The sequence below is a fragment of the Euwallacea fornicatus genome, chromosome 16 (assembly GCF_040115645.1).
Source record: "Euwallacea fornicatus isolate EFF26 chromosome 16, ASM4011564v1, whole genome shotgun sequence".
Classification (NCBI taxonomy): domain Eukaryota; kingdom Metazoa; phylum Arthropoda; class Insecta; order Coleoptera; family Curculionidae; genus Euwallacea; species Euwallacea fornicatus.
Window position 1 is genome coordinate 3,661,196 of NC_089556.1, and position 27,086 is coordinate 3,688,281.

General features: G+C 37.1%; 1 protein-coding gene across 1 annotated transcript in view; it reads left to right on the plus strand.

The window, feature by feature from the left end:
* LOC136343893 (kinesin-like protein CG14535) overlaps nucleotides 1–27,086 on the plus strand; it is a 130,410-nt gene that overhangs the window by 6,666 nt on the left and 96,658 nt on the right. The window contains exons 2-3 of the mRNA XM_066290887.1: nucleotides 14,494–14,612; nucleotides 17,508–17,655. Of these exons, the coding sequence (XP_066146984.1) occupies nucleotides 14,500–14,612; nucleotides 17,508–17,655 (261 nt within the window). The 5' untranslated portion in view covers nucleotides 14,494–14,499. The remainder of the gene's footprint in view (nucleotides 1–14,493; nucleotides 14,613–17,507; nucleotides 17,656–27,086) is intronic.

Here is a 27,086-nt window from a genome sequence, read left to right on the forward strand (position 1 = left end):
AATTTTCATTGTTGAAAAAAATTATGGAATTTTTGAATAATGATCTGGATATGTTTTATATTATTGAAAATGCCCCTCTTGAAATGTTCGTTCAGGTTACTTCTTTTGGATTTTCATAGTATTTTTTCAAGAATTCTATTGCCCATAATGTACGTCATGTGCAAAAGTTGCATTAAATTTCTTTCTACTCTCAAACCAGACTTTATTATTCTTGCTGTGTACTAAAGAATTTTTGAGTTCCTTGATTATTCGGGTATGTGCGAACCTGCTAGTTGATTTACGATCATAGGCGTGATTAGGAGCAGGTCATAAATTCAGTTACTGAGCAATATGATGGATCTAAATATCGAGATTTATGAAAACTTAAAAGGAGCCAACAACGTGGCAACATTGCTAGGCACCAACGATCCTCCACTTGAATTCTTTTTCGCTAACAAGCAGGGTCTTGTATTACCGGGACTTCTTTATGAAGATCGTTATCATTGCGTTTCATTGAAACTGGACAATACGGTATGGATGGTCGCCATTTTCGGAGTTAAAAGCCGTTCGGTTTTCCCATTAAGCAAATTTCTTCATCTCCTCGTCCCATTATCGGTAAAACACCGGTGTTTTGACACCTCGATGAAATACTCCGGTAATAAAAAAACTTTCTCTACTGCTCTTATACAACAATTACGGTTGTCGGGCATTCCTGACACCGTTGCATTTACACGATTTACGATTGGGACCGTATAGTGCCGGGTTTTATAAATAAGTCACTCATACGGGCAATAAATACATAAAGACTATAGGTATAAAATATCCAGGCCCGTATCACTGTGCAAATCATTTGGAAACTTCTCAAATGACAAGTGGTAAAAAATCAATTTAGAAAATACATATAAGAATATTTTTAAAAAAGAACGTGAAGCATCAAAGGTAATATGAAATTTTCTATGAAACGATATCAAAGAGAGAAAAAGTAGACAAGTTGAAAGGGTTGTTTTTAGTGTGGCAACACAGTCTAGATATAAAAAATACCCGAAAAATCAATTTTATTCAAATAAAGTAAAGCAAACGTTTTTCTCCACATTTTGATATTCAAAATTTGAAAATTTCAGAATATTCAATTTCGTTGCGTATGTTACTGTTCGGGGTTCATTCTAAGGCCAGTTTACGCCCCAATCGATTAAACCTCAATACGGTCCTGCTAAGTTAAACACTGACCGGTTCTTAATCTCGCGACGCAATGTTAAAAGATCATTATAAAATTGATTATTTTTGTAAAGTAAATAGGTTTAGTGCCTCTCCTGGTTCTCCGCTCATGTGTGTCTCGTTAAGTTCGATTTTATTTATATTGTTAAGGGAATTGAATTTGTACGGCCGATTTTTCCGGGTTGTAAAGTGAGATTTATTGGACTTTCACACCAATTTGATCTATTTAAAGTCAACTGGCTATTATTGGTTTGAAAAATGAGCTTGTGGGTTCGGTTTTTGAGATGATGATTGAATATGTACCACTAGCAATGACTTGAAATAACGTTAAGGCGTCAGTTAGCTTTTTGTGAAAGCTCCTTCATTCATTTCGCTTCTGGGGACGCCACTGTACCACGTACCATCGAGGCGTCCTTTTGTCATAAAGCTGTCAAATACCATGTTGGAATAGAAAAATTTATAATAATTCATTATTCAGCGTGTTAGCTCCTTTTGTTGGCATTCGCGGGTTAAGGCAACTAACGGTACAATTTTGCGCCAGCTTTGTTTAATTTGAATGCTACCAGTGGCGTTCCCACACCTTTCTCGGGAAGCTGCAAAACTTTCTTCGGGTGTAAATGTAAAAAGGAGTCGTGAGGATCAAACGCGTGATTTAAAAATAATTAAAAGCCGACCTCTAGATTTAAACCGGTGCAACTGCGGGGGTCAAAAACACGGAAAACGTGGCCTTAATGAAAATAATCATGGCGAGCAACATAAACAACGCCTTCTTAATTACAAATATAAATCCTGTTAGTGCATCGACTTCGGTTTACATCGGGGAAACTTTTATAGGCGACATCAGGGGCGTACACTCGAAGATAGTTTGAGGGGTTGAAGCATTAATCAACGCCAAAAAAAAATAACTGGTTCAAACTTATCGAAATATGCAGATATCGAAAAAGTATGCTTTAATGGAGGCCGTTTACAGGGTGTCGTTTAAAATCCTAAAATGAGTCTATATGTTCTATGGAAGTTTGTGATTAGCTTTAATATTTAAGCCAGATTAGCAAGTTTCTGAGGTATGTTTTAACTAATATAACCACATAACGTAAGCTGCAGATGTAGTAGGTTTGAACCTTTAAGAGCTGTAACTTACAGACGAATGGAGTTGATAAATGTCAGGCAAATGTCATTAGGGCGAAACTGCATTTCAGGCGCAATTCCAAAGCGTATCTCTTTGGGCAGATTAACTCTTTAAAAGAGAAATTTTACATTAGTTAGGATTACTCGATAATTGCCTGCCTTGTGTAAGAGGATTTCTTAAGGAATACAGAATGGAGGCCTCGAAATTTATTAGATAATATGTATATGCATAGTCGAATGATTCTTCCCCCTGTGTGAAAATCTGCGAACGGAATCAATAAATCTTAATAAAATTTTAAATAAAGACAAACAAGAGAATGAGTAAGAACGTAACTTATATCAGGGCAGGAGGAGTAAAATAATTAGTAAAAATAGTAAAAGTAATAAGTAAAAATAGAAAAAATAGACAATGAAAAAATGGCACTAAATTCAACAAAGCTAAAAGGAAAAAATGAGCAAAAGTGGAATACATGAGAGAAGTTCACAAGATCCGTTAGAGGAGATAAGAAACTAATTGGCAAAAGAGTTCCTACATTAGACATGAGCAGATTAAAATTGAAAATAATGTTTCTTGAGAATGGCGTCAAAGCGACCTGGCAAACTATCAAGTTATCAAATAGGACCAACGAGTCAAATATATCTCAATGTATTCCAGGAAACATCAAGACAGCCGGAATGAGCTGCTTCAGTAGTGAGCTAGACTGCAAATTTAAAACTAAAAAAAAAAAAATTATTCAGTAAATAACAATGTGGAGATTTGCTTCAATAGATAGGATGCACAACCAAGAGCAATCGATAAAAGAAATTTCAAGGCAGCCTTATATTACTATAAAGATCGATCCAAAGTGTAAGCGACATCTGGAACCATATACATATGCACATTCTTCTTCAACAATCAGTTTTTTAAAGTGATTTATCAGTGATTGCCGGTGAGATCCAAATAACGTTAAACAACAACTCTCTAAAACAATAAGGGAAACTGATGGCCATAAAGCTCGGAACGGAAACGACGAAAATTAAAGCTCATTTTAATGAGGTTACAAGTTCATAAAGTTGAAACTAATCGGTTAGTTTGGCTACGACATAGTCCGTTTTGGGGCGCACCATGACGCGGAACTTTTAAGACTGATTTCCATTTGTCGTGGTGGCAGATTCTCGAATTACCTATTTGATTGTTAACAACAATTTTAACTTTTATACGTTTTCGCCTAAAGAAGTTTCCATTTCACTAAACAACACTCTTCATACTTTTTAATAGACTGACACTACAACTTATAGTCTGCCAGGGGCTATAATTTGCACGTAGTTAGTACATGGTTCAGTACGCTCCTTCAATAAATCCTCGTTCTCTTCTCAGAAAACTCTGGTATTTGTCTGTACTGAAATTGAGAAAGCTCTGCTGATTTCGTGCAAAGAGCTCTTATGTATATTGCAGCCCCAGGATTAATGGTCTCTTTTGCATTGCCGCTTTGATTTGCATCTGAGGAACGACCCATTGTAGAGGTACAGTTTCCACTTGTTGAACTCACATAACGCGTTACCCCAAACCTGACTCGGCTGCCACAGTGAAGCTCCTTTATTGACTCTACTCCCTGGCCCAATTTCTTTTGACATCGTAAAAACTGCCTCCATCACTTCGCGCTTTAAGATACCCCAGAATTTATAAGCTTTTTATATCGTGAATCTAAACCTCTTTTATAGGAAGGCCGGGTGGGGGTGTAAAGTATCGTTTGCCCTAAAAATTGTCTGCCTATAGCCTAATATAATAAAGGTGCGATATTAATCTTTGAGTTGAGTTGAAGCGAGGTAGCTTATGGTGGCAAAAGAAAATTATCTGACTCTTTCACGGCACATCGGGTCACCTGGTCAGATAGTTAAACGATAAAATAAGAAGTAGGTTTACTTAATAAATGCCATAGTTAGTTATTTGAAGATTAACGTGTCGCGCGCGGGAAATCCCAACAGTTGCGCAAAAACAGACCCATGAGTGACGTTACCCCGCATGGGAGGCTCAGAAATTTTACAATGCCGGTTTCGGGCTGAATTGAAGAAACTTACCATATTTTGGATCAGTCCCCTAGAGCGAAGATCGCATGCAACTACGTTAGAGTTTTTAATAAACCATTTTTAATAAAAATTTTCATTTCGGATCAAGAAAACTTTAATAATGCCACTTGATAAACAAGATTAGGAAATAGAATAAATTTTCCTTTCTCAACTACCACCAACGCTCAATGTGTAATATAATACCGTACTCTTGTATTTACTTTGGTAATGTTTCGTCTCTGAGACTCAAGATTGCCGCCTCAAGACATCCTTAAGGGCCATATTATTAATGTGCTGTTAATTTTAACTCTGGATAAATTCAAATTTCTAACTGCCGCATTCTGCGCCACCAGAATTTTCGGGTTTTATTAAAGAAAGGGAAGATCATTTCTCAACATTAACGCCAATCAAAATTTCATACGTTCCCATGTTAATTAATTCTAATTACGTACGTATGTGTGTATCAGGTGTACGGACCATTATTAAGTGCACATTTTTACAGTTCCAAATAAGAGACTATTCCGACAGAATTGCTGACAACTCCATTCGAACTACTGAGATACGTCACGTGACTGACACGTGTTTCATATAGACGCTTTCATCTACAGATCTTAGCTTAATGGATATGCGGCAGTTACTTGCTATTTAGACAGTTTCGATTGAGCTTATCGTCTGTTGTCTGATGGATTCTCTGAAAGCCGAATGCGTTTTTATTCCCTCCGCTGTTATAAAATAATCATGTTTATTTCTTGACTTTCTTGAAGGCTAGATTAAACATCATCGATCCAGTTTTTCTGTTGCGAATCTCTTCTCCACCACGGAGATGAACATTAGGCAAATTGGTTCTTGTTGCTGGAAAAACTCGAGCCGGAAAATCGCTTTGGGAAATTTATACGGCACTCCTTGAATACTGAAGAATGATATTATTTTGTGGAAGGCTCAGATTGATGTTGACGACATTTTGTAACAAAACACCTAATAAATTCAAAGTTCGCTTTGAATTGGAGCTTTTCCAGTTCGTGATCGCAATCAGCAGTTTTACCAATGCACAGTAAACACATAATTTTCTCTGGGCCATATATGGCTGACGGGGTCCAAAAGAACAGGTGTAAAATATAATGAGTTTCTCGCGTATTATTCCTTGCATAACCATCGTGGCGCTGTCGGAATTAAGGCCTTTGATATATGACTCTGCATATTACATACGTACACGTTGGTTCTACATCCTTTGCCCTCTGATTTATGAATTAATTTTGTGCCGTGAAGCTGTTGTTAGCGGGGTCCCGACTATATTTAAACCCTTTTATTTGTTGCCTAACCAGAAGGTGAGTAAAGATGTCGTTCATTCATTGCTCCCGAAATTAAATTGGCTAACGGTCAGGGTCCGATTGGCTAGTGGCGAGTGCACCCATTAGCTTTGCTAATTAGTTCAGCTTAGTTCAAGAGTTGGACAAATTGTAATGTGAGATTTACCACTTATAAGACTTTCACAGAGAGATTTGACGGTCTCGAGTCGTGACTTGAAATTATTGAATAATGGGAAGTATACACTTCAAGGAGGTTATTGGCGAACCGACATCGCAAAAAAATATCGAAACAAGCCCGTAGATTGCGTATATTAGAGGAGATATACGCATTTCAATGGGAAATTAGATCCCACAAGAGTTCCGGGCTCATAATAGTGGATGTTCTTGCCATCGCAGCTTTCTAATTGTTTTTAGTGTTGTTTTTCTGCTTTTAAGCTGGTTTCCTCTTTCAAGCTCATGTCTCTTCCGCGTAGTGATATTTTCATTCAAGAACTTCCTAGGAGGGTTCAGTACCCCAGGAAGATGTAAAATTTCAGTAAACCATATATGCATATGACTATAAACTTCATTTAATAATCTTCCTCCATTAATTTCCCCAGTCGACAGATATGCGCGAGACGTAGTGCGGGAAATTAATGCCCTTTCTATTCCTTTGAATTATCATGTCACCATGTTTTTACCTGGACGACAGGTATTTGAGCCTCAGGATGGCGCTTTTAATATTTCATAGTGTAGTATATTATTTTCTTCGTGGCTTTTCTAAGTGGTGGCCTCCGGATACATTTGCTTCTAGTGTGGAGTCTCCTCTGAAGGAGGTTTTTGCCGTGTGAATGGCACAACTTTGCAATTGCACAGAAAGGTTCCTTCCGAGGACAATAGAACCTTTCAAGGTAGCTTCTTCATTCTCGCTTCAGTCCTCTCAATATCATTGCAGTTGAGTTCGTTCATCATCATTTTATTAATCTTACTTTTCTGAGTCTGAGATGTATGTTTTGATTAGTCGAAGGCGCATATGTGCAACAAAAAGAAATGCACATTTTCGCGCTGTTTTTTCTGGAATATTCAAAATACCACAGAGTTGCCAGATATCAGCGCGTATTCGTCATCTCTCTGAGAACTGCACGTTCTCTTATAACTTTCCTATAGGTAGAGCTCGACTAAGTTTCTATGATGAATGTTTCTGAAGCTTAGGCTGGGGGCCATAAAGTTAATGTAGGCAGATGCTCCGGATTGCACTGACTTTGTTAAATAGGAGCAAAACTGCACATTGAAGAGCATAGTCGTGCGTGTTTATCTCTTTTTTAAGTTGAAACTCGCATGGAACCGAAACAGTCCAAAGTCTCGGATCTGCAACGCGCCCTATCCGATTTTGCACTGCTTGACTTTCCGCTTGATTTTTTCCACCTTTCATGTCTCGTATAATAGACCACTTTCTATTAGTAGTAAGTTTGCAAATCCCTTTTATGTCGACCCATACAAAAACTCACACAGGGCCCGATAAATACAAAAGCTCCCGCGCAAACACATATGGGCTTTGCCAATCCAATAGGCCTAGTCATGTGCCATAGGCGCAACGTATGGGTGTCAGACAATTTCCGACTGTCGAAATATGCCACGTTGAAATCTGTTCCGCCACTGCAGGCACTGTAAGCACTCATTCTTCCAATAACAAACTTCACTTTAAGATGTTATCAATGCAGAAACATACAACCTCTCAACACTCCACGTACTCTACAGGGGGTTTACTGTTGGTTCTGGCCCTCCTTGTGAATTAATAAAACGCCCCTATGTTACTCGAAAGGTGCTAAAACAATTACAAATAAGGGCCTTAATCTAAACTAACATTTTTTTGCCCTCGCCCTAAAGGTGTGAAGATAAATTTTGAGCTTGTGAATTATTGAGCCTTTCGCTCTGGTTGCAGTTCATTTCTTATTTAGAGACTGGAAAATTGTGGTCTGAATGAATGGGTGTACAATTGCATTATCATAAATATTGCACAGTAACTGTTAAAACATGGCATAGTCAGCAAAGCACAAGACGGAAACTGCAATCTACACCTCCACGGATGTTTTGATTGAATGGTATAGGGTCGATATCGCATATTTTATTATGGAAAATTTCAATTGGCTTAACGTCACAATTATTTATTTTAAGGGGGTGCTTGCATCTAATTGCCTAATTTCATTTATTCAGCTTTGCCAACGATATTGCCAACAATGAATACCTTGTTTACATTGGGTAATAGGTAGTGGGGGCACTATTTGTGTTAAATACGTCTGGCACACATGTAGTCGACAAATTGTACGCGCTTTGGGGTAGGGAAATAGGAAATTTTGAGGGTTTAGATATGTCGTTGGGTTTAAATGCGATTTGTTGATTTCGAACTAAATAATTAATAAAGCTTCCTTACAATCATCCTTACGGACAGTAAAATATTACTGAAAGCACCATTTTATCTAAGCGCAGTGGGAATGATTGATTTTTCTAATGACTAAGAAAAATGAATCTGCTGTTGATTTGTGTAAGTCTTTTGTTTAATAAAAGCGAATTTTATTGACGATGAAATATGACTGTTATAAAACGTGTTGGGTAAATTTAATTGATAATCGGGAGTCAATGACATAAAGGATAAAGGACTGAACCTTTGAATAATGACTTCACTTTTTGTTGGTAGTTTTCCCACCCTTATCGCTATATTTAATTATGATATATAGAGAGACAACATTATTATATGCGGAACAAAATATTAATTAAAATGAAATACATTTTTATTTTAGTTGAGAGCCGCGGTAATTTGTTGGTTGGGGCACACACAACGTGTCCAAGATAAGGACGTCCGGCATGGCGATGTCGGAAACGATAATAGATACAGACGAAATTAGAGCAAAGTTGTGTAGTCAAGAGAGTAGTTTCAGTACACAAACGGATATGCAATATTATTTTTGGTTTTTTAGTTATTTCGAAAGAAATGAAATTTTCTAACTTCTTTTTTATCTTTTTTTCCAAGTTATGGTAAAACATACTTGAAAACTAAGACCGATCAGGAAAAAGTTGTTCTAAAATCGAGAAAAAGCTTATCTAGACTGTATTTAAGAAAAAAGTTGATGATCATCCTTGATACACAAAATATCATATATGTATATCTATCATGAAACTAAAGCTGTCACGTTGAAGCTTGTAAAACCTGCAATGGGGAATAGCTCTTTTCCATTGCATTGTCATCGCATTCTCGCAAAGAATACTTCTAGTTAACAATAAGAAATATCAAAAGCTCCGAGGCGGAAAACTCCTTTCCAGCTTTTGCATTCTGGAATTAAACTTCTGTCCTCCCTGCATAACTAAAAGTAACGAGATTCACAATTGCACTTCATTGTCCATTTCAAAAGATAAATATTCCCTTTGTCCTGAGCTTGTTAAATCATAAATAACGTTATCGTTGCAACAATTCTCAAAGGTAATCCTCCAGCCAGTTATAAACATGTTTCTGTGCCGGACACAATGAGAATTTACCTTTGAACTTTTACAATTACGAACTTTTCTCCTATGTACCTTTGGCGAAATTAATCTGGGATTGCATGCTCTACCTTCTTTTATTGGGACCAATATGCAGGGGCGTTTGTAATAACCGATTATGGATGTTCAAACTTAATTATCATGAGGCTTAAAATAGCGACCGAGAAGCGAAGCTATTCCTCGAAAGCAACTCTCACATTATACGGTATTTTGCATATGGGTTACGTTACATGCTTGTGTATTCATTTCATTATCCGGGGAATGTATTCTGTTGCAGAGTACTCATTCCTTATACCTTTATCGATATCGTTTTCGCATTATCTCTCTTAGAATGGCCAGTACTTTTGTAACGACCTGAAGGATTCCATTATTTTGCCGACAGTTTAGAACCTCTCCTAAAGAAAATTTGCATAACTGCCATAGAACCAGGGAATCCCATAATAACGGAATCCAACAATTCGGAAGCCCCCCATTATTATGTTGTCCTCTTTGTCTTCAAAGGACCCAAAACTTTCATGTTTAACTTTCCTTTTGTTTACTCTAAACTGTCTAATGCGGCCCGAATTAACGTGAGTTTTGTTCCAGGATGGGTTGAGACGATTCACAACTTAATGTCAATAAAACTGCCACGTAAGCCGTAAAAAGTTTTAAGTATTATTAAAGGGAAGCGCGTAAATCATTTGTTCTGTATAAGAAACCGATAAATTTCTTTCTGTGTTGACAATGCACGTCTTAACAATCTCTCATTCGTTATCCTCACTGGAGAATCTTATGCAAACTATTAAGTTGAACTATGGCCCTATTATACCTGATTTTGATTAGAGCATGCTTATCAAAGACGCAGTTCTCCAAAATAGAGAAAATATTTATAACAATTTCGTATCATGAATTAAAATTGAATGAGTTTGATTTAAAGATTAATCTCAAGGTTGAACTGTCGTAGCTCTCTATTATTAACACTGTTTCCTTGGGTGGCATTATCAAAGAAATGTGTACATATATAAAGTTAAATATAAAATATGATAGTAGAAACAAGTTACAAGAATAGTAACCATGCGGCATTATGAATGGTGAATGAACGGATAAGTTTAGACTTCATTCAAATGGCATTGCATGCTTCGTTGCTGCGATGAATGTTAAAAACGTAATTGCAGAATTTTCAGTTTGATTTAGGAGAGAAGAAAAAATAGGCGTTAAGTATTCAGCGTGTCCTATAAATAATAATACATATCCGAACCACAGACTTCATATGTAAAAATGTTAAGATTCAACCTAATTTACTTGTACACATTAAGAAATTGAGAATAAATGCAGCACAGGGTGGAAAAGACAAAATTATTTTTAGACTTATTTAAAATTATTCCGGAAACCCGTACGTTCTGAATTCTGGAAACCCAGACCTTTTGACTTCTTGGAGAAACGCGCTATCGCGGGGCTTTCCGAGGATTCAAAAGTTCATATCTTTCTTGTATCGCGGTATATTCATAAAGTGACTTAATAGATGAATGCTTATTTTCTTCCCACATAGAAGCGATATATTTTGCAAAACTGTTTATAACATATTTGTGAAACGACCTTATAAAATAGAGTGTAAGTACTGCTACAATAAACTCGTAACTGTGTAAATTCAACTATCGATCCTTCACCAAATCTTACTTATTGGCATAATTGGTCTGATGATTCAATATAATCTAATCTAATCTATTGCTACAACCCTAAAACGACATATCACCCACTTTAAAACGATCGTGTTAACCGGTATCTCATTAGTAGGTAGGAACCTTGCTACTTCTCAATCGATCTTGGCAACACGACCCCTTTTTAGCATGAGAGTTAATAATCTCAGGCGTGAGTACCTTAGCTAGTGCTGAAGTTAAAAATACTTTTTTGTGTATGAGCTGTCACCCCTGAATTTCCTCTACTAACTCCCCAGTACTTCCTACATGTATATCCCAAATGATTCTTAATTTGGGACACTATATAAATTCCTAATTGACCTGTTTTTGCAATTTCCCCAAGAATAACGCCATCTATCTATTTCTTCAAATATTAGCACCAGCGCCTTCTGACGGAAGGCGCAACTGACTAATCCTTTGATTTGAAGTGAATGGAAGCTCGTTCAAATTATTTTTAAGGCACAGCTACAATTTTTTTGTTTAAACCCTTGGAGAATATAGTGAAATGAAGCAATTGGATAACATTTCCATTAGTAAGTGATGACTCTGCCTTTCCACAATTGCTTAATTCACTTTAGGGGCGGTGCCACCTATCAAGCGTCAGCTGAATTATTCAACACTGGAAGCGATAATTTTCGCACAAACTCCATCTGTTGCAACGTGCGTGGCACTAATTTTCGCCGGCGTGTTTAATAGTTTTTGTATGACTTTCTGACGTGTATTGGGCACTACAGTGCTAAAATCTGGAAAATGGAGAAAGTGGAAGAAATAGGGATATTACTGCAACATCTATATTTCTTCCTGGCATATTGCCCTAACGCGAATCCGACTTAATCGGAGGTATTTACATTCCTCATTTGCATTTAATAATTTCCAGGATCGAAAGGCGCACAGCTCTGAGTTATTGCTGTCTAAAATACTCAATAGTAAAACACAAATCGTTTACTTAGTGTCTCCCCACAGAGACAAATTCCGTTAAATGAATCTACCCTGGATATCTGGCATACATTACCGACACGCTGACTTTTAATACCGTACAAAAGTCGTAAATTTTGGCGGTCACATGACTCACATCGCATCAATTCGGGACCGGATTGCGGATAGCTTAGGAAAAGCAGTGGTGGGTGTGTTTCGTCCACCGTTACTGAGGACAACGTCCAATTGAATGACATCTACCCGCCTCTGTGCCGAAGGGGTTTGTAATGGATATTTATCCATCAGGGCTGTTTTCTGCTCTTTAGCGTTTTAAAGGGTGCACGAACAGCAAGAAAGGGAAATTAAGTGCAGCAGGCTGTATCACATATCATGAGATAAAGCCCCGATGCATCTACGCGACCCTTATTTATGTCCCCCATGGTGGCTCGAACGGTGCGTTTGGGAATGATTTAAAGGAAAAAAGGATTATTTTGAAACGCTTTTCCTGTATAATTACCCTAAGTACTCTCCTGATGTTGTAAGCCTGACATATGAACAAAAAAACAGGGAATGTGACGTAATTGGATAGGAAACACAGCGGTAAATTTCGTGACAAACTGCGTCCGTATGTGCAAGGCACTAATGAACGAAACGGCTCTAACCAGATTTAAAAGAATTACCGGTTATTTGTTCGGCACGGACCTGCTGACAGACTTTCGGTATTTATTTGCTTTTCAGTAGTTCATATTTCTCTATTCTCGGGGCGGCAGCATAAGAAGATAAACAGTACGCTGTTTGAAAAGTTTTGCCTCCCGTGGGACGTTAATTTTTAATGCAACTATCGATTTATTACCGCATTTGCATCCCATCACAGTGAAAACTGAGGTGTCCCCGAAGAAATCTATGCTATGAAATTTGAGTGATCCCCCGCGACAAATCTTTCTTCTGAAGTAATCTAAAAAAGCTGAGATGCACTTACCAGTACCATAGCGATATTTCTGCGTATATGTCCTTCAATTGAAGTGACCCATTGCGTCCTATTGTTTTTTATTTATGAATGTATATCGGTCTACATATTTGATTATTTGCAAGTTACTCATGTTATTCATTGTGTGATCCAGGAATAACCGAGTACGTCTGCAGAAGATTTTTGCTCTGTCAGAATCTGGCGAGAAGTTGTTTGTTTCCTTTCAGTAGAACAAAATGATATGTCGAGAAGAAATTTTCCATTTGAAAATTACTTAGGTTTTTATATAAGTCTAGATTCTGCCCATATTCTAATTGAAAATCCTTTACGCCTTCAAATAAATTTAAGTGACAATCCACAAAGTACCTTACGTAAGAGTTTTATGTGTCCAGTAGCAACCTCATTGAAGGACATTTATTCCTATACACATAAATAATAATCGTCTATATGGTATCGCTCCGAAAAAACAAAATCTCGTTAGTCGAGTGAGCTTTTTACGAGTTTTCCCAAGGAAAGCCTGGCCGGGACTGTGGAGTGATATCGGGGGCTGTTTCTGATTAAAGGGAGCTTCGGAATTTATTTTATGACCACACTTAAATGTTCGAGACACGTGACCTAAGATGGAGGATAATGTCTTTTGCCGGTACTGCACAGATAAACTTCACTGGAGGCTAATAGATTATTTTTCTGTTGATTAAGAAGCTATCGTTCTTGCTAATCACCAAAGCTGAAGTTTGCGTTTTCGATTACCATTCGATTTTTTTTCCATTCATTAGTATCACAAAAAAAACTTTGAAAGCGTTGTTTGTTTGTGGTGTGGTCTCACGAAGCAGTAGAAATTTGCCACTTTGGCTTATAAGCATATAACGTTTCAAAATCGAGGTCCATAGTAGGCAGTAGGTTAATGCCTTGAAATGTAAATATTTAGTTCCAAGGATAAACACAACGTTTTTAACGAGTAGACTAAGTTAAAAAGGTAAGCAAGACTAAATCAACATTAAGACGTATGGCCCAGTGGCCCTTCGCCTTTTCCTCTGAGTCCTCCTCTGAGGAAAGCTTTAAAAATTGTTTTCAATGATGTCAACCAACCTAAAAATGCCACTCAAAAGGCATTATAATAAAAGTCCAGCTTTAAAACGGTATCTGATATGCCCGTTTACATTACAATACTGAAAGTCATTCCTCGTACACAGAAGCAGAAAAAGGGTCCAACCTCTGGTTGTCGGATTAAAATGATGTATTACACCACGTAATATTGTGGCTGACTTTTCGTGATAAAATAAAAGTTCACCTGCGTTCGCATTAATAGAATTAACTGGAAAGAACGAAATGGAATGCCCGTGCCGCTATTTCTGGAATGCAACATGAAGATGTTCTTTCTCCTCACTGCCATTTAGAACAATATTTTGCTCCAAGAGTTACTGAGTAACAAGACGAATAACTTACCCATTTTTATTACCTTCAAATTTATGGAAACTGAGTCAAAGTTAAGAACCGTAAAAATAAACTAAAACCTTCACTTCAAAGGTTTCATGTAATTTAACTACACCTAGTTCCAGGGCCGAGCACGGATCCAGAAATCTGGAAATTGTGTGTGCAATAGGCCATGGCAGCGCGCTGAAAAGCCTTGAAGTGTTTCCGTTTCGGTTAACGAGGCCAAAAATGAAAAGAGAATGAATTTGTGGGCATAATTTTAGTGTTACTTTTTAGATAAAAGAAGATTTTACTACTTTTTGTTGTTAAATTTCAGACCAAAATGGAGGGTGCTCACAGACAGTTCCACCCAATGAAGAGGAGAGGCACCCCAATCCCAGTAGCGCCTCCTCGAATTCCCACTCCCATGCCTGCTAACAATAACAATGGACCAAGGTAATTTACACATTTTATTAGTCCACTGAAATATGCATAATATTTTTGAAAGGAAAAAAACTTCAAAAGAGTTATTTAAGTGGCCCTTTAAAAGTATTTCCATCTCGGAGCTTATCTGAGGCCCCAGATCTTGTTTCATTCGGTCATCATCAACTCAAAGAAGCGTAGACGTACGGATGTGAATTCTTGTGTTCTAAATGCCCCTTTCTTCTTCGTACGTTTAGTTTTTTTTCAAAAAGGATATAGTTCATGCCACGAAGCCCAGATAGTAATCTGACATCCTTCTTGCAAGAGGGCGTTTTTGCGTATACACCCGTCGAAATTAGCTCCTTTAGAATTTCAAATATGACTTCTTTGTTATTAATTCCGTTGTATATTAGTGGTATAAACCAAAATGCGAAAGTCGGTTGGCAGAGATGAGCCCTTAGGGGATCATCATTTTAAAATTTAACAAGTCTACGTAAATCATATGCGGGGTAGCGAGGCGAAGAGACGCTTTAAAGCTAGAAAATAAGGCAGTTAGTCATAATTAACAGAGATTTAATGAAGTTTTTACGGGTACAATTTCTTTAATAAAAAATTTGCAAGATTGAATTTGCCGTGATGTCACCAGATTGAAGCGTCGTTATTTTTAATTAGCGCAAATTCACGTTTAAGGGGACTAAATTGAATACGAATTAAATTACAGCCTTGAAAGGCACGTACAATGAAAATTCATAATATCTCGAAAGGAATATGAGCGATTTGCTAATGTTTAATGCATAGTAAATAGGTCTTTACGCAATTAAATGCCAAGCAGTTGTGTCAAGTGCCGATGCAGAGGCGAATGCGGTATTTGAATCACACACATTTCCTGAATTTTTTAATTTACAGAAGCAAATTGGAATATTTTTTAAATAGTTCGATTGCTCAAAATTCTTATTCTAGAAAAACTTATTGATTTTATAGATTATGTTTTCGGTTGGTTCTTTATGAGCATATCTGCGGAGTTTTGTTGAAAATAGCCTTCCAATCACCTATACAATTTCATACAGAAACCCTAGGGCAGAAATCGATAGAAAATATCTTGATTTCGGAATTGGACTTTAAGAATAAAGGCTATGCATTTAAAATCAAATGCAGCCTTCTCTGTAGCGAATAATATTCAGTAAAAATTTAAATTCGTGATTAAAGTTATACGTTATTCAATTTATACTCTAAAGAATTTTGTATTTTACTCCTTGAATTGGTTTCAGACTTAAATTGTTTTTGAAGAATGCACATTAGATCCATGTTGCAAGACGTTAGAATAAAGAATAACGACTCAACTAAAATCGGTCTCAATTTATACTCGAAATAAGTTAAAACATGTTGTAATAATCACCAAATTGAAATATGAAATATAAGAAAATATGTAATACGTTCAAATTTTTGTACTTGTTCGTAGTTTTGTATAAAAAAAAACAACTTGCAGTACTATGGTTTTACTATTCAATTTGTTAAATTAAACTTTTAATTTTATTCAGGGATCCCCTGAACGTTTTGCTTAAAAGACTATCGTATACGCCACCTAGGATCTACACCTAGGATCTTCAGCTCCATGAATCAATACTGTCGCAGGCGCCTTTGTGGCCGTGTTAGAATCCTTAAGCTACTCTCTAATAGGTGGCGCTACCATGTTTAACAGTTTCTCAACTCACTGAATTCAAATTTATTCATCAAATTGTCAAGAAATATACCCTAATTTGATAATCTTAAATATTAATATGTAAATTTTTGGTATAGGTAAGAACGGAATGTTTTTTAAGTATAAAATAATGGTGGTGTATTTTTAAAAACACACAATCCGTCCAAAACAAGACTTTTAAGGTTAGATTTTTAGAATGCGGTCTTTCGCTGAGAACTAAGTTATTAATGTATGGATAGACAACAGTGCCAAGTGATTCTAAAAACAAAAAATAAAAAATGAATGAAGCGAAATAACATGAAAATGTTGCAAAGTAAAGTATTTTTCATGTTTTTCAAAAATGTCTATATTGAATTTTTGTTGATCATATATTTTTTTTAATTTTAAGAACAACCGTCTGGTATCTATTTATTTGGAAATTTGATTCCTCTGATCCCTCGTCGGAATTTAAACGTTTAAAGGCACGTGGTCAAGAATGTGCCCTTTTCTATCTGTCCGCCATGGGCATCAACAATTTATTCCCCTTCAAGCCGTTATTAATGATCTTGTGACCATCATCTGAATACAGAAAAGAAAAATAATCATGTAATACGTGCTTGGATAACAATTTTTCTTATCAACGATCGAAATTATAAAGCCAATTTGTCAAAACGTCCTGTTCGTCCACCATAAATTGCATTACTTCTCATACCTGGGCGCAGCGGAAATAACTGGTTTTCAGTGCTAATCAAGACTTAATCTTAAATCATTGATAGCTTACATTCTACTTTGCACTGCCTTATCGTTGAAATTTTAATTAGCTTTTAAACACAGGTTTAGTATAAGAAAATGGGATTCGACGATTGTGGCAAGTTTTGAGCAGGCCCTGGTAGCCATTGCAATTTCCATCACCATATGCGAGCGCCGAACTGTTCTCCATTAATCAAATGGAAATATTCGGGATCAAATTACGCCCGTTGAGGAACATAACGGAAAAAACAATAAAACAATTTAAAATTTGAGTCACGTAAGAATACGTTTCTTGCTATAAATCATCTAGGGATCTTTAAGTTTTCCCCCCATTTGGCCTACGGGGTTCTTATATTTTGGAAGTGGCGCGTGTGTTTCATTCCCCACGCCCCCTCGATAAGTCTAAAATTAAGTGTTTTTGGGGGACGTCCTTTCCAGTCTTGATGCCGAAAATCGATAGTTAACATAATGTTAAATTTTATTGTTATCACCATTTTCAGATCGACCTCAACAAAAGACGAGGATCCGGGCAAAAACCCATCTGTCCAGGACACCCAGCATCAGCAGCGGCTTATCTCAAAGGCTCCGTTTAGACTTCTGGATAATGACGTCAAAACCGCCTGGATCAATCCCAGATTAATATCAAAGGTAAGCGGATCTACCCCGTTTCCAGTTTTGTCTCTGACGTTATCGGGGATTAACTCTGGCTTGAAAATAATTACGTTCAAACTATTTTGATATGTTTTAGCCAGTATCTTTCGCATTTTAACACGTAAAGAAGGACCTAAATGCGGCGGAGCCTTGTTTTATAGTAAAACATGATGAACGACTTATTAATTTGCTCACGTATAGGGCCCACAAGGCTATTGTCGTCTATATTTTCTAATATATATTCCCTTCAAAACACTAAGTTTGGTACGTGACCGCTTTCAAGCATTTAGGCGAGATCCGTCTGGGCGATATCCGTCATTTTTACTTGTTCAATTGTGATTTCTGCGCCATTTGGATTCGCCAGAGCGACCGTACTTTCCGTTTTATCCTCCAACTTAATACTAACCAGAAACAATCCCTCGGGGGCAAAGTTTTCCCATAAACCACCCTTAAATATTATTTTCATTCCGAGACATCAATTCCTTCACACTGGCAAGAGAGAAAATGCGATTTTACGCACGCTATTCCCCTTAGTCTGGAACGGATTACTATTCCTGCTTGACTTTAGGCAGTATAACTTGAAGATTTTCTTTATTTTATAGCTCACTCTATGAGAGGGGAAATATAACGCTTTACCATCGGTATTATCAACTGGCAAGATTTATGAGAGTCAAAATTCTAACTTGGAAAAATTGAAATGCCCGCTGCGTAAAGGTCGAAAGTGAATAAAGTCACCCCGGTTTTAATTTTCAAAGACTCACTCGAGGAATGTGGAGACATAAAGGTGATGATTTATATCTCCATCATCGGGGACATAATTAATATTTCCCCTTATGGAATGGAATTAATTCGCTAATGATTTTAAGAGACTCGGTGCTGCCACGGCTCGGTATTAAGCCGTAATTATGGGATCTCATTTCATTTTTTCTGGATGAAATTTTGCAGCAATTTATAATGGAAGAATAAAGCCCTATCTGCGTTGCCTCGACAGTCATAAATCAACTGCTTGTGTTAATTACAAATTAATGCAAATAAATATAATAATTGCATCTGCGCGTATAAGTAAGGTTTAATTGAACCGTAAGAAATTGGCCTTGAGATTGAGATTATTGTTTCTGTGTTTAATTATCGTTGCTCTAATTCATGGGAGGATTGATTAAAAGTACAAGTCATTTATCTTAATTTAACCCTAAAATTAGACGTACAATTTCAGAATAATATGCTAATTGTGACTGTAATTGGTTTCTCACATTCAGGGTTTATCAACTGGTGGAATTATTAGCATATAGCTATAATCCGCGATTAAACTGGATGTGTCGATTGAAAGGACACTTAATGTATGCTTAATGAAATGCTCTAATTCCTACACACACTTATATTGAGTCAAATATCAAAGTCTTTTTATTCTTCGTCGTTCTATTTCATAAGTAGACTCAGACACCCACTATTCGTATGTTTAGTATCTAGCACAAAGTTGTAATTAAGTTTTATAGCAATTTGAAGTGTTACTGCATATTTTAAGCGTATTTGAAAAATGGTCGATTTCACCCAGAATTTCCTTTTAACTGGCGGTTGATGACCGAGTCGTGGTTTCTATTTCTTCTTAAATTTTCTTCCGTGTTTCCTTGTGGAACCACGTCGAACTACATGGGAAGAACATCGGCTTCAACCGAGAAATTACCATTATGGGAAAAATCGACGCGATTATAACTCGAGCTTCCTTTTCTTCGCAACGTAAGCTCGTTGAAAACTCCTGAGGTCTAACCCGATTTTTCTCTCATCCGAAGAATCTTTGAAAAAAGTTTAATTAGAATTAGAATTTCTTTTCAACGTTATCTTCAAGTCGTGACTACTTCAGTCCGAGTTTCCCCAACCTAAACCAAAGTTTCGTAGGGAAAACGCCTTAGTTAAATAATTACGGGATAAAAATTTAATTAAACTGAATGATGTATTTAGAACGGACCTTATTCAGTGAGTTTTTCCTGAATTTCCGCTATCGCACCTAAATGCGGTTCTGCAAAACACAATCCTGAGCAATCTGCATGTACAGCCATTCGTTATCGGGAAGTGGGAAGTGTCTTGATTGCACAAGATATCAACGTGGGGTGTTAAATACTTAGGGTGAGGGACAAACCGCTGTCTAGATAACCAACAACTACGTCCCCGAATTGAACCATCCCCGTTTACCCATCGATACTGCAAGGATAATAATTAATTGCAGAAAAAATCCTAGATTGATAGGTGTATATTTCAGCAGTCCTCCCGATAATCCCCCATCACGACTGACTTTGGAACGGGGCACAGAATCTGACGCTAAGATTGATTGATGGAACTTCACCGATTGAGCCCTATCGGGGAAAGAATTGCAATAATAGTTGGATTAAGAACCCGATGGACAAGGCCATTTATATGCCTCGCCCGCCATATACGAGGAAACAATAGACTTTGTTCTTTTGAGTTTCCGAACGTAATACCGAGTGTTCCTATTGCGACGCAAATCCGCGGGCACAAAGTCGATTTTTCTCATTTCATACCCTCGGAACAAGCAAGAACTTTAGCCGAGGAAAAAGACTGGGGACCCTTTCTTTTGTGACGAAGGCGTTTTCTTTATCCCTTAATCTAATATTCATGTTATAAGTTTATGGAGTTTCTTTGACCCTCGATTTAGGGCGACAAGTTTTTATAGAGCGAGCCCGCCACTGATGGACCGCTGCTTAAGTTGATCCCTCCCTGAAGCATACTTGATTACTTTTAAAGTGGATGGAACCTTTTCTCCTGCAATAAAATGTTTAAGGGAAAAACAGAAAGAAAATTTATTATTTGTTTAGTATAGAAACTTTGTTATAGTTACACGAGCGACTACAAAAGAATGGCTGTCCCCCAATATTTATTTCAATCTGTTCCAAATGTGACAGCATACGAGAGGGGTGCACACCAGACCTATCAAATTAAAATGGGCGACATAAAATATGAGTTTCAATTAAAATAGCTTTGGCTGTTTAATTTGGATGTATTAGGTTTATTTGTCATTTTAAATGGATTGTGTGCGATATGATTTTTCGCCGATATCTCTGTGGGAAAGTAAAATCACTCGTGCGGGTATGTTTTATGAATCATAGACACATTATCTGAGCCATTAGAACATCGACAGAAAACAAAGGCATTCAATTAGCCGTTTATTCGGGCAAATCCATTATCGCATCCCAATAAATCAGCCATAATTGAATCATGGCGCAGTTAAACTAAGAACAGGAGACACAAAATAGGAAATGGGGTAAAAAGTGGCGACTTTCCCTTTCAGCTTGGCATTTTGACAAATCTGTTTGTCTGATAATGGGAGAGCTTATTTTGTTGTTGCGATATTTCTGGTTTCTTTTCTGCCCCACGTTTCCTGTTGGTAATTTTTAGTGGTGCCTCTTTTTTTTATTGCTTTCTAACTCTGCGGCACTAAAACAAAGGCGTAGTTGGGCAATTTACAGTTGGCCGGAAAATCGTTTTTGTCTTTTAGCCATCCGGACGCTTTATTGTTTATTGTCTCTCCCAATATTTTAATTAATTTCATTTCTTCACTGTAAGCGACATTTCAAACTTGATTAAATGCACGATTCACCACGTTTGGTTTGTTTCCCGGTGCCGCCGATTTATCAAAAATGCACCGGGCATAATAATTTTTTTCCTGAAATCGAATTTAGCGGAAAAGGAAATCAATGCGTAAGCAACAACACGAAACACGGGCCAAAACTGCAGGAATTTGTCTAATCTCCGGACGGAAGAAGTGAAGCGATAAATCATCCGCCGATGACGCGGCAACGCACTTTCCCGAAACAATTAATCCTGGAAAATTGGAAAAATGGAATGTACAAGTCACGGGAATCAATAACCGAAAGAGGATTAAGGAAATGGGCTTTGTTGGGCAAAATTCACAATCAACTTACACTACTATTAGAGATGTTTTGAAAGGTTAAAAGTGTTAACTTTTAACTGCTAGATTCATGATAAACCAAGCGAGCAAGATGCTGGAGCATTGCCGCACTGATTAACACTTTTGGCGATAACTCAGGGTAGTTCAGGTAAGATCAATACATGATATGTTTCAAAAATGGCGGAAATTTTTCACTCAGGTCAGTTCGGTTTTTAAAATTTTTGCAATAAATTTCGAGCTAATTAGAAAATATCGGTTTAATTAGGATCCTAGCAAATCTTTTAATCAGTGAGAACTCCTGTTAATTTTCTTCAGGGAATCGTTCCAATAATTCCTCAATTTACAAATCTGAAGCTGATGGTGATATAGCCGCATCTACTTATCAAATTTTAAAGAGAAGTACGTCCTTCGTAGTCAAAAACGAGGAAATTTGGGACAATAAAGTAGATTTTATCGGGCCCAATACTTTAACTAAGTTGAATGCTTTTGATTGGATTTTTCCCCAAACCACGTATCCACTTATAGGAGGCAAAATAGATATATCAAAGCTTGTTTCTTTTAATGCTTCTTTTCCATTACACGATTAAAACTGAAAAATTGCACAAAACATAGCCAACCCCTGATGTATGTAGCTCCTTTACGCTTGCCTCGCATGAGCGGTCGACAATCAGGACAGTAATTAAAAATAACGTACTGAGGGGCACAAAGATATTCCAGAACAATAATCATTGCAGTAGATTGATGATACATCAAAGGAAAAATCCCGCGAACAGGACTTCTTTGGGGCTAAATTTTTCGTGTGTTTCCGTCGCAATAAACATCGCAATTATTCGCCAACCTAAAGGGCTGCGTAGTGGTGGTCTGCAAAGTATCCAATTCCGACACCCCCACGAATAGATTCTTGTTTACCTTGTTTGATTCGCGTCCCCTTCTGTTAAATCTCCGAATCTAATTCAGTTATTCCGCACCATATGCCCTTCGTTAGCATTTGTTAGTGGCGCTGAAAGTATATTGACGCCAAGGAATTCGATTCCGACACCCTGTAGATGCAATCTCTTCTTGCTGACTCACCAATAGCAATCATCCTAAAAACGCGACAATTTTCCTGCAGGGCTCATTACGTGACCGTTCGTTGGGGTACAAGAAAATTCGCCCGCAACTGTTGATATATTTCCATTCGGCTGGTTTCCGCTACTAAGCGCCTAATGGGCCATTTCTTTCGCTCCAGTACAGTTCTTATAAATCGGCCACTAAGTGTTTCAAGCCATTTTTGCCTTCCCTATTTTTTGATATGTGCCTTAATATCACAATTAATAGCACTAATGCAAGAAACAATTACTTGTAGGCGAGGCAGTCTTAGTCACTTCAAAGAAATTCAGCGGTACAACTACCTTCGAAGAAATTCGTGTCCGGATGTTTACTAAATATTACGGAGTCTTAGGCGAATCAAAGAACATTAATAATAGACCTACTTATTTGACTGCCCTAAATGTTCATTATTCCTTATATTTCTTGGGGATAACGCCTCATGCACCGGTAAAGGTTGCTCGAACGGTGAAATTGCGCATTATCCTCAGATAATTTTTACTTAGAATCGTGTATTTAACAGACCAAAAATGAAATATATGTACAAACCGCCTCAATCATACAAAACATATTTTAATGTCCATACATCGAGACATAGAAAGGAAAACACCCCGTAAAAATGGCTTTATTTAAATAATTTTTGCTATGCATGTTGGTATATGAAAACAAAAAACAATTAAAATTTCAGCCATACTTAACATTGTATTTATGAGTTATCAGGAATGTTAGTGTTTTTTTTTTACTATCAAAATTGCAATAAAATATCAACAATACGACTCCATAATATCATTTATTGGTATAGTGTGTGCTTAGAAATTGCTTTTAGATTAATTCAAGATGCCTAGACGTAATATACAGCTAAATTTTGATCAATTGAGCAAGTTTAAGAGAGGTCGACTACTGGGTCTACGAGAGGTTAGTCGATCATTTAGAGAAATCGCCCTTAGCTTGAACCGGAGTGTAAACACTAAGCGAGATGTAGTCAGACGTGGTTCCAAGAAGACCAAACGGGTAGAAAAAGAGGTACCGAACGATCCCGAAGAACTAAAGACCGCCAAGAACGCCGCCTGAAAATTATAGCTCTAGAGATGGTTTCGTTTCCTCGAGGACGCTGGCGGATCAGTGGTTTGCTGAGTATGGCAGGCCCCTTGGGATTCGAACCATTTATCACCAGATAAGAAGTTTTGGACCGATGTCCTACCGTCCTTATCTTGTGTCACCCTTCACCTTAATTCGTCGTCAAAATCGACTGCAGTGGTGCAGAGAACGGATACATTGGAATCTGGAATGGGGTAATAACGTGTTTAGTGACGAATCCAGGTTTTATTTGGGTACGCGTGATGGTCCGACAAGAGTAAGAGGAAGACGGGATCCTCGGTTTACAATACCGAAGCATATCCATCCGACTGTAGGGGTAATGGTTAGGGATGCTCTTGCATATGGTATCAGGTCACCTTCGTTTTCATTAGATGCAGTATAACAGCCCAATGATACATCCAAGAAGCCATGAAACCTCATCTCGTGTCTCATCCGGAAACTCTTGTCAGTCCAGTTTTCCAGCAAGACAATGTACGACCACATGTGGCTAGAGTGACTATGGACCTCTTTCAACAAATTGCGATCAATTTGCTACCTTGACCACCTCGCGCTTCAGTCCTCTCACTGATTGCATGTGTATGAGATATTGCAGGTAGAAAGTTGCATAATTTACCCCATCCCCCACAAACCCCTACGGCGCTAAGTCATGCTGTCCAGTTAGCCTGGAATAAGATGCTCCAAGAAGACATCAATCGCCTCATTAGATCCATGTCTAGATGTCTACTATGTATAAGACACCGCGGGGGGCCGACAAATTATACATATTTTTAATTTTTAACAATTAAATTTGTTCAAATTTTTAATTAAGTATTTGCCTTAGCGCAAGACAAATGCATAACAAAAATGATTTAAATAAAACTATTTTTGCGGGATGTTCTCTTTTCTACGCCACGCCGTATATTTTCTGTGCCTAATATCTGGAACTTTAATCTAGCAAAAGAGGCTTTGTGGTGAAGTTTTTCGATAAAAAGGACAATATTTGAAACTTGCAATTGCTGCTGCTGGATTTTAAACTAAAACTTGTCCCCGATAAAACCAGTGACCCAAACCGAAACCCAGTTGACTAAACGAAGTTCTTAAAGAGCAAAATGGCGAGCTTTTACGTCCATATTTACTCGGTCCGGTTGGTTGAAAGAAACTCACTTTAAAAATTGCATGTCTCAAGCGCATCGTCGTCTGGATACAGCAATTCTCTTCCAGAAATGTCACATGAATGCATACTTACCGTAATTGAGTCGGGTATTTTATCTGAAATATCAGGACCGAAAGCATAATAAAAACTGTCCAAGTAAATTCATCAAAGACCGCCATTAGATGAGGCCAATAAAACGAAGGAACCTTATGGGTTGTAACTGAATAATTTGTTGGGTGGAAGGTAAGCTTTTCTTAAATAATTTACGAGAGAAAGGTGTCGAGTTTCGGGCACCAGGTGTGCGATATGGGTAGGTGGGCTTTGTAAGTAAGGTAATACAGGTAAGTTCGTTAAATAACCGTTCGAGTTCGGCTTAGTAAAATTGCCTTCAGAGTAATCACCATAAACGTCAGTACAACGTCTCACACATGCGGGTACGAAGCCAATCTCAGCACAAGCGTGCGTTAAACATCCGCCTAGAAAACAACTTCAGAGTGTGCGAAAAATAAGCAATTCGCACGCGCATTTTATTGCATCAAACCGAAAGCTATTTTTTGGGTTGCATTTGAATGAATCATAATTCTAAAAATATTCAAGGGTCTGTACGGACCTAGATGTTGACCTTAGAAATGTTTGATTTAATCCGAATGGGGAATTTCTGGAATCCCTAACTGCCCTAATATTACCTGATTCAGAGATTAGCAACACAGGCATGAGTTAAATAATTTTTTTTCTTCAATTAAGCTGAAATATATTAAAGATTCTTGCAAAACTATTCCTCTAAATTTTGTCCAATTGGATGATATTCATTTTCAAATTCCATTGAAATTTTCGAATCGATTCGTTAAAGGGGATTACTTCGCTGACTCAATATGTACTTTCATATAAATAAACTAATTAAGTTTATATCCTCAATAAGCGAAAAGCAGACCTATCAATGTCTAACTTGGTTAAAACTTTATTTTAATACCAGCTCTTGCGTGATCATTACAGTCACAGTTGTCCATTTTACTGACACAAATGTATAAAACATCTAATCTTATTCTAAACTGAACCAACAAGATGCAAAAACTCCTTCTTAATAAGGATGTATCTTTTTCACTAATTAGTTTCTTCATTCAAAGTCATGCTTTAACTAACTTCATCCGAGCGTGCATCGTCGTTTAGGTCCCACACTGTGCTTTTTGTCTGTTGTTTACATAATTGTTATTAATATCCATTAGATGTATCGAATTTCCAAGAAAAACTTACCACAGTCTGAAAATGCTTTGGTGCAATTTACGTATTAAAATGCCTCATCTAAGGGCTACGAAACTACTGGAAATAGGAATATTACTATTTCATGGAAAGCATGGAGAATTTTAATGGAAGTCCGTAGTATTCAGTTAAAATAAATATTGCGCGGTACGTTCTCTTGTTTAATAACGGAACTCGCTGCTCTAATATGCAAATAATCAAGCGGATATTTTAATATTGAATTCAATGAAATACGAAATTTATATTCTAATTTGCATTATTGAAATGTTGTGTAACATGCAAATTGTGGATAAAAATATTGCTAAATTTCAAAATTCGTGTGTAAATAGAAAACGTGGAATAGGAATTTTTTGGATATTGATTACATTGTGGCACCGGTTTAGAGTCAGTTGAATTTCCCAAAAAAAATCCAATAACGCAAAATGTCATTTTGAAAAATGCTGAGAAAGATGTATCATTTTCTAGGACTTCTTTTCAGACATTTTGGACAAAATTGCGTTAGTAATTGCGAGCAATTAGATTTTCGAATATCACTTGTCTCCATATTCTCTGCAGACCAAAGCCGAACTTAAGTCTAAGCCTGGCTTAAATTGGCAATTCTATATGGAAAATTCTCAATCTAAACCACGCTAGACTTTAAGTTCAGCTTTGGCCTACGGAGAATATGGGGGTAAATTGCTTTTAAACATCTCTTGTTATGTTAAAAGGAGTTTAATGAGATACTAACAAATTTATTGATATTTTCACGTTATTCGAAGAAGTACGTTGACCTTCGGATATTTCCAAGCAATGTTTAGTTGTGAAAAAATTCAGATTTTCCCGATTTGTTTAAGAGCTTTCGAAGGTATTTTTAAAGTTCCTGGAGGTTACGTTGAGTTTATTTTACAATATTTTCAGAAGTCTGACGTAATTTTTCCGAATTCGTAATAAGTA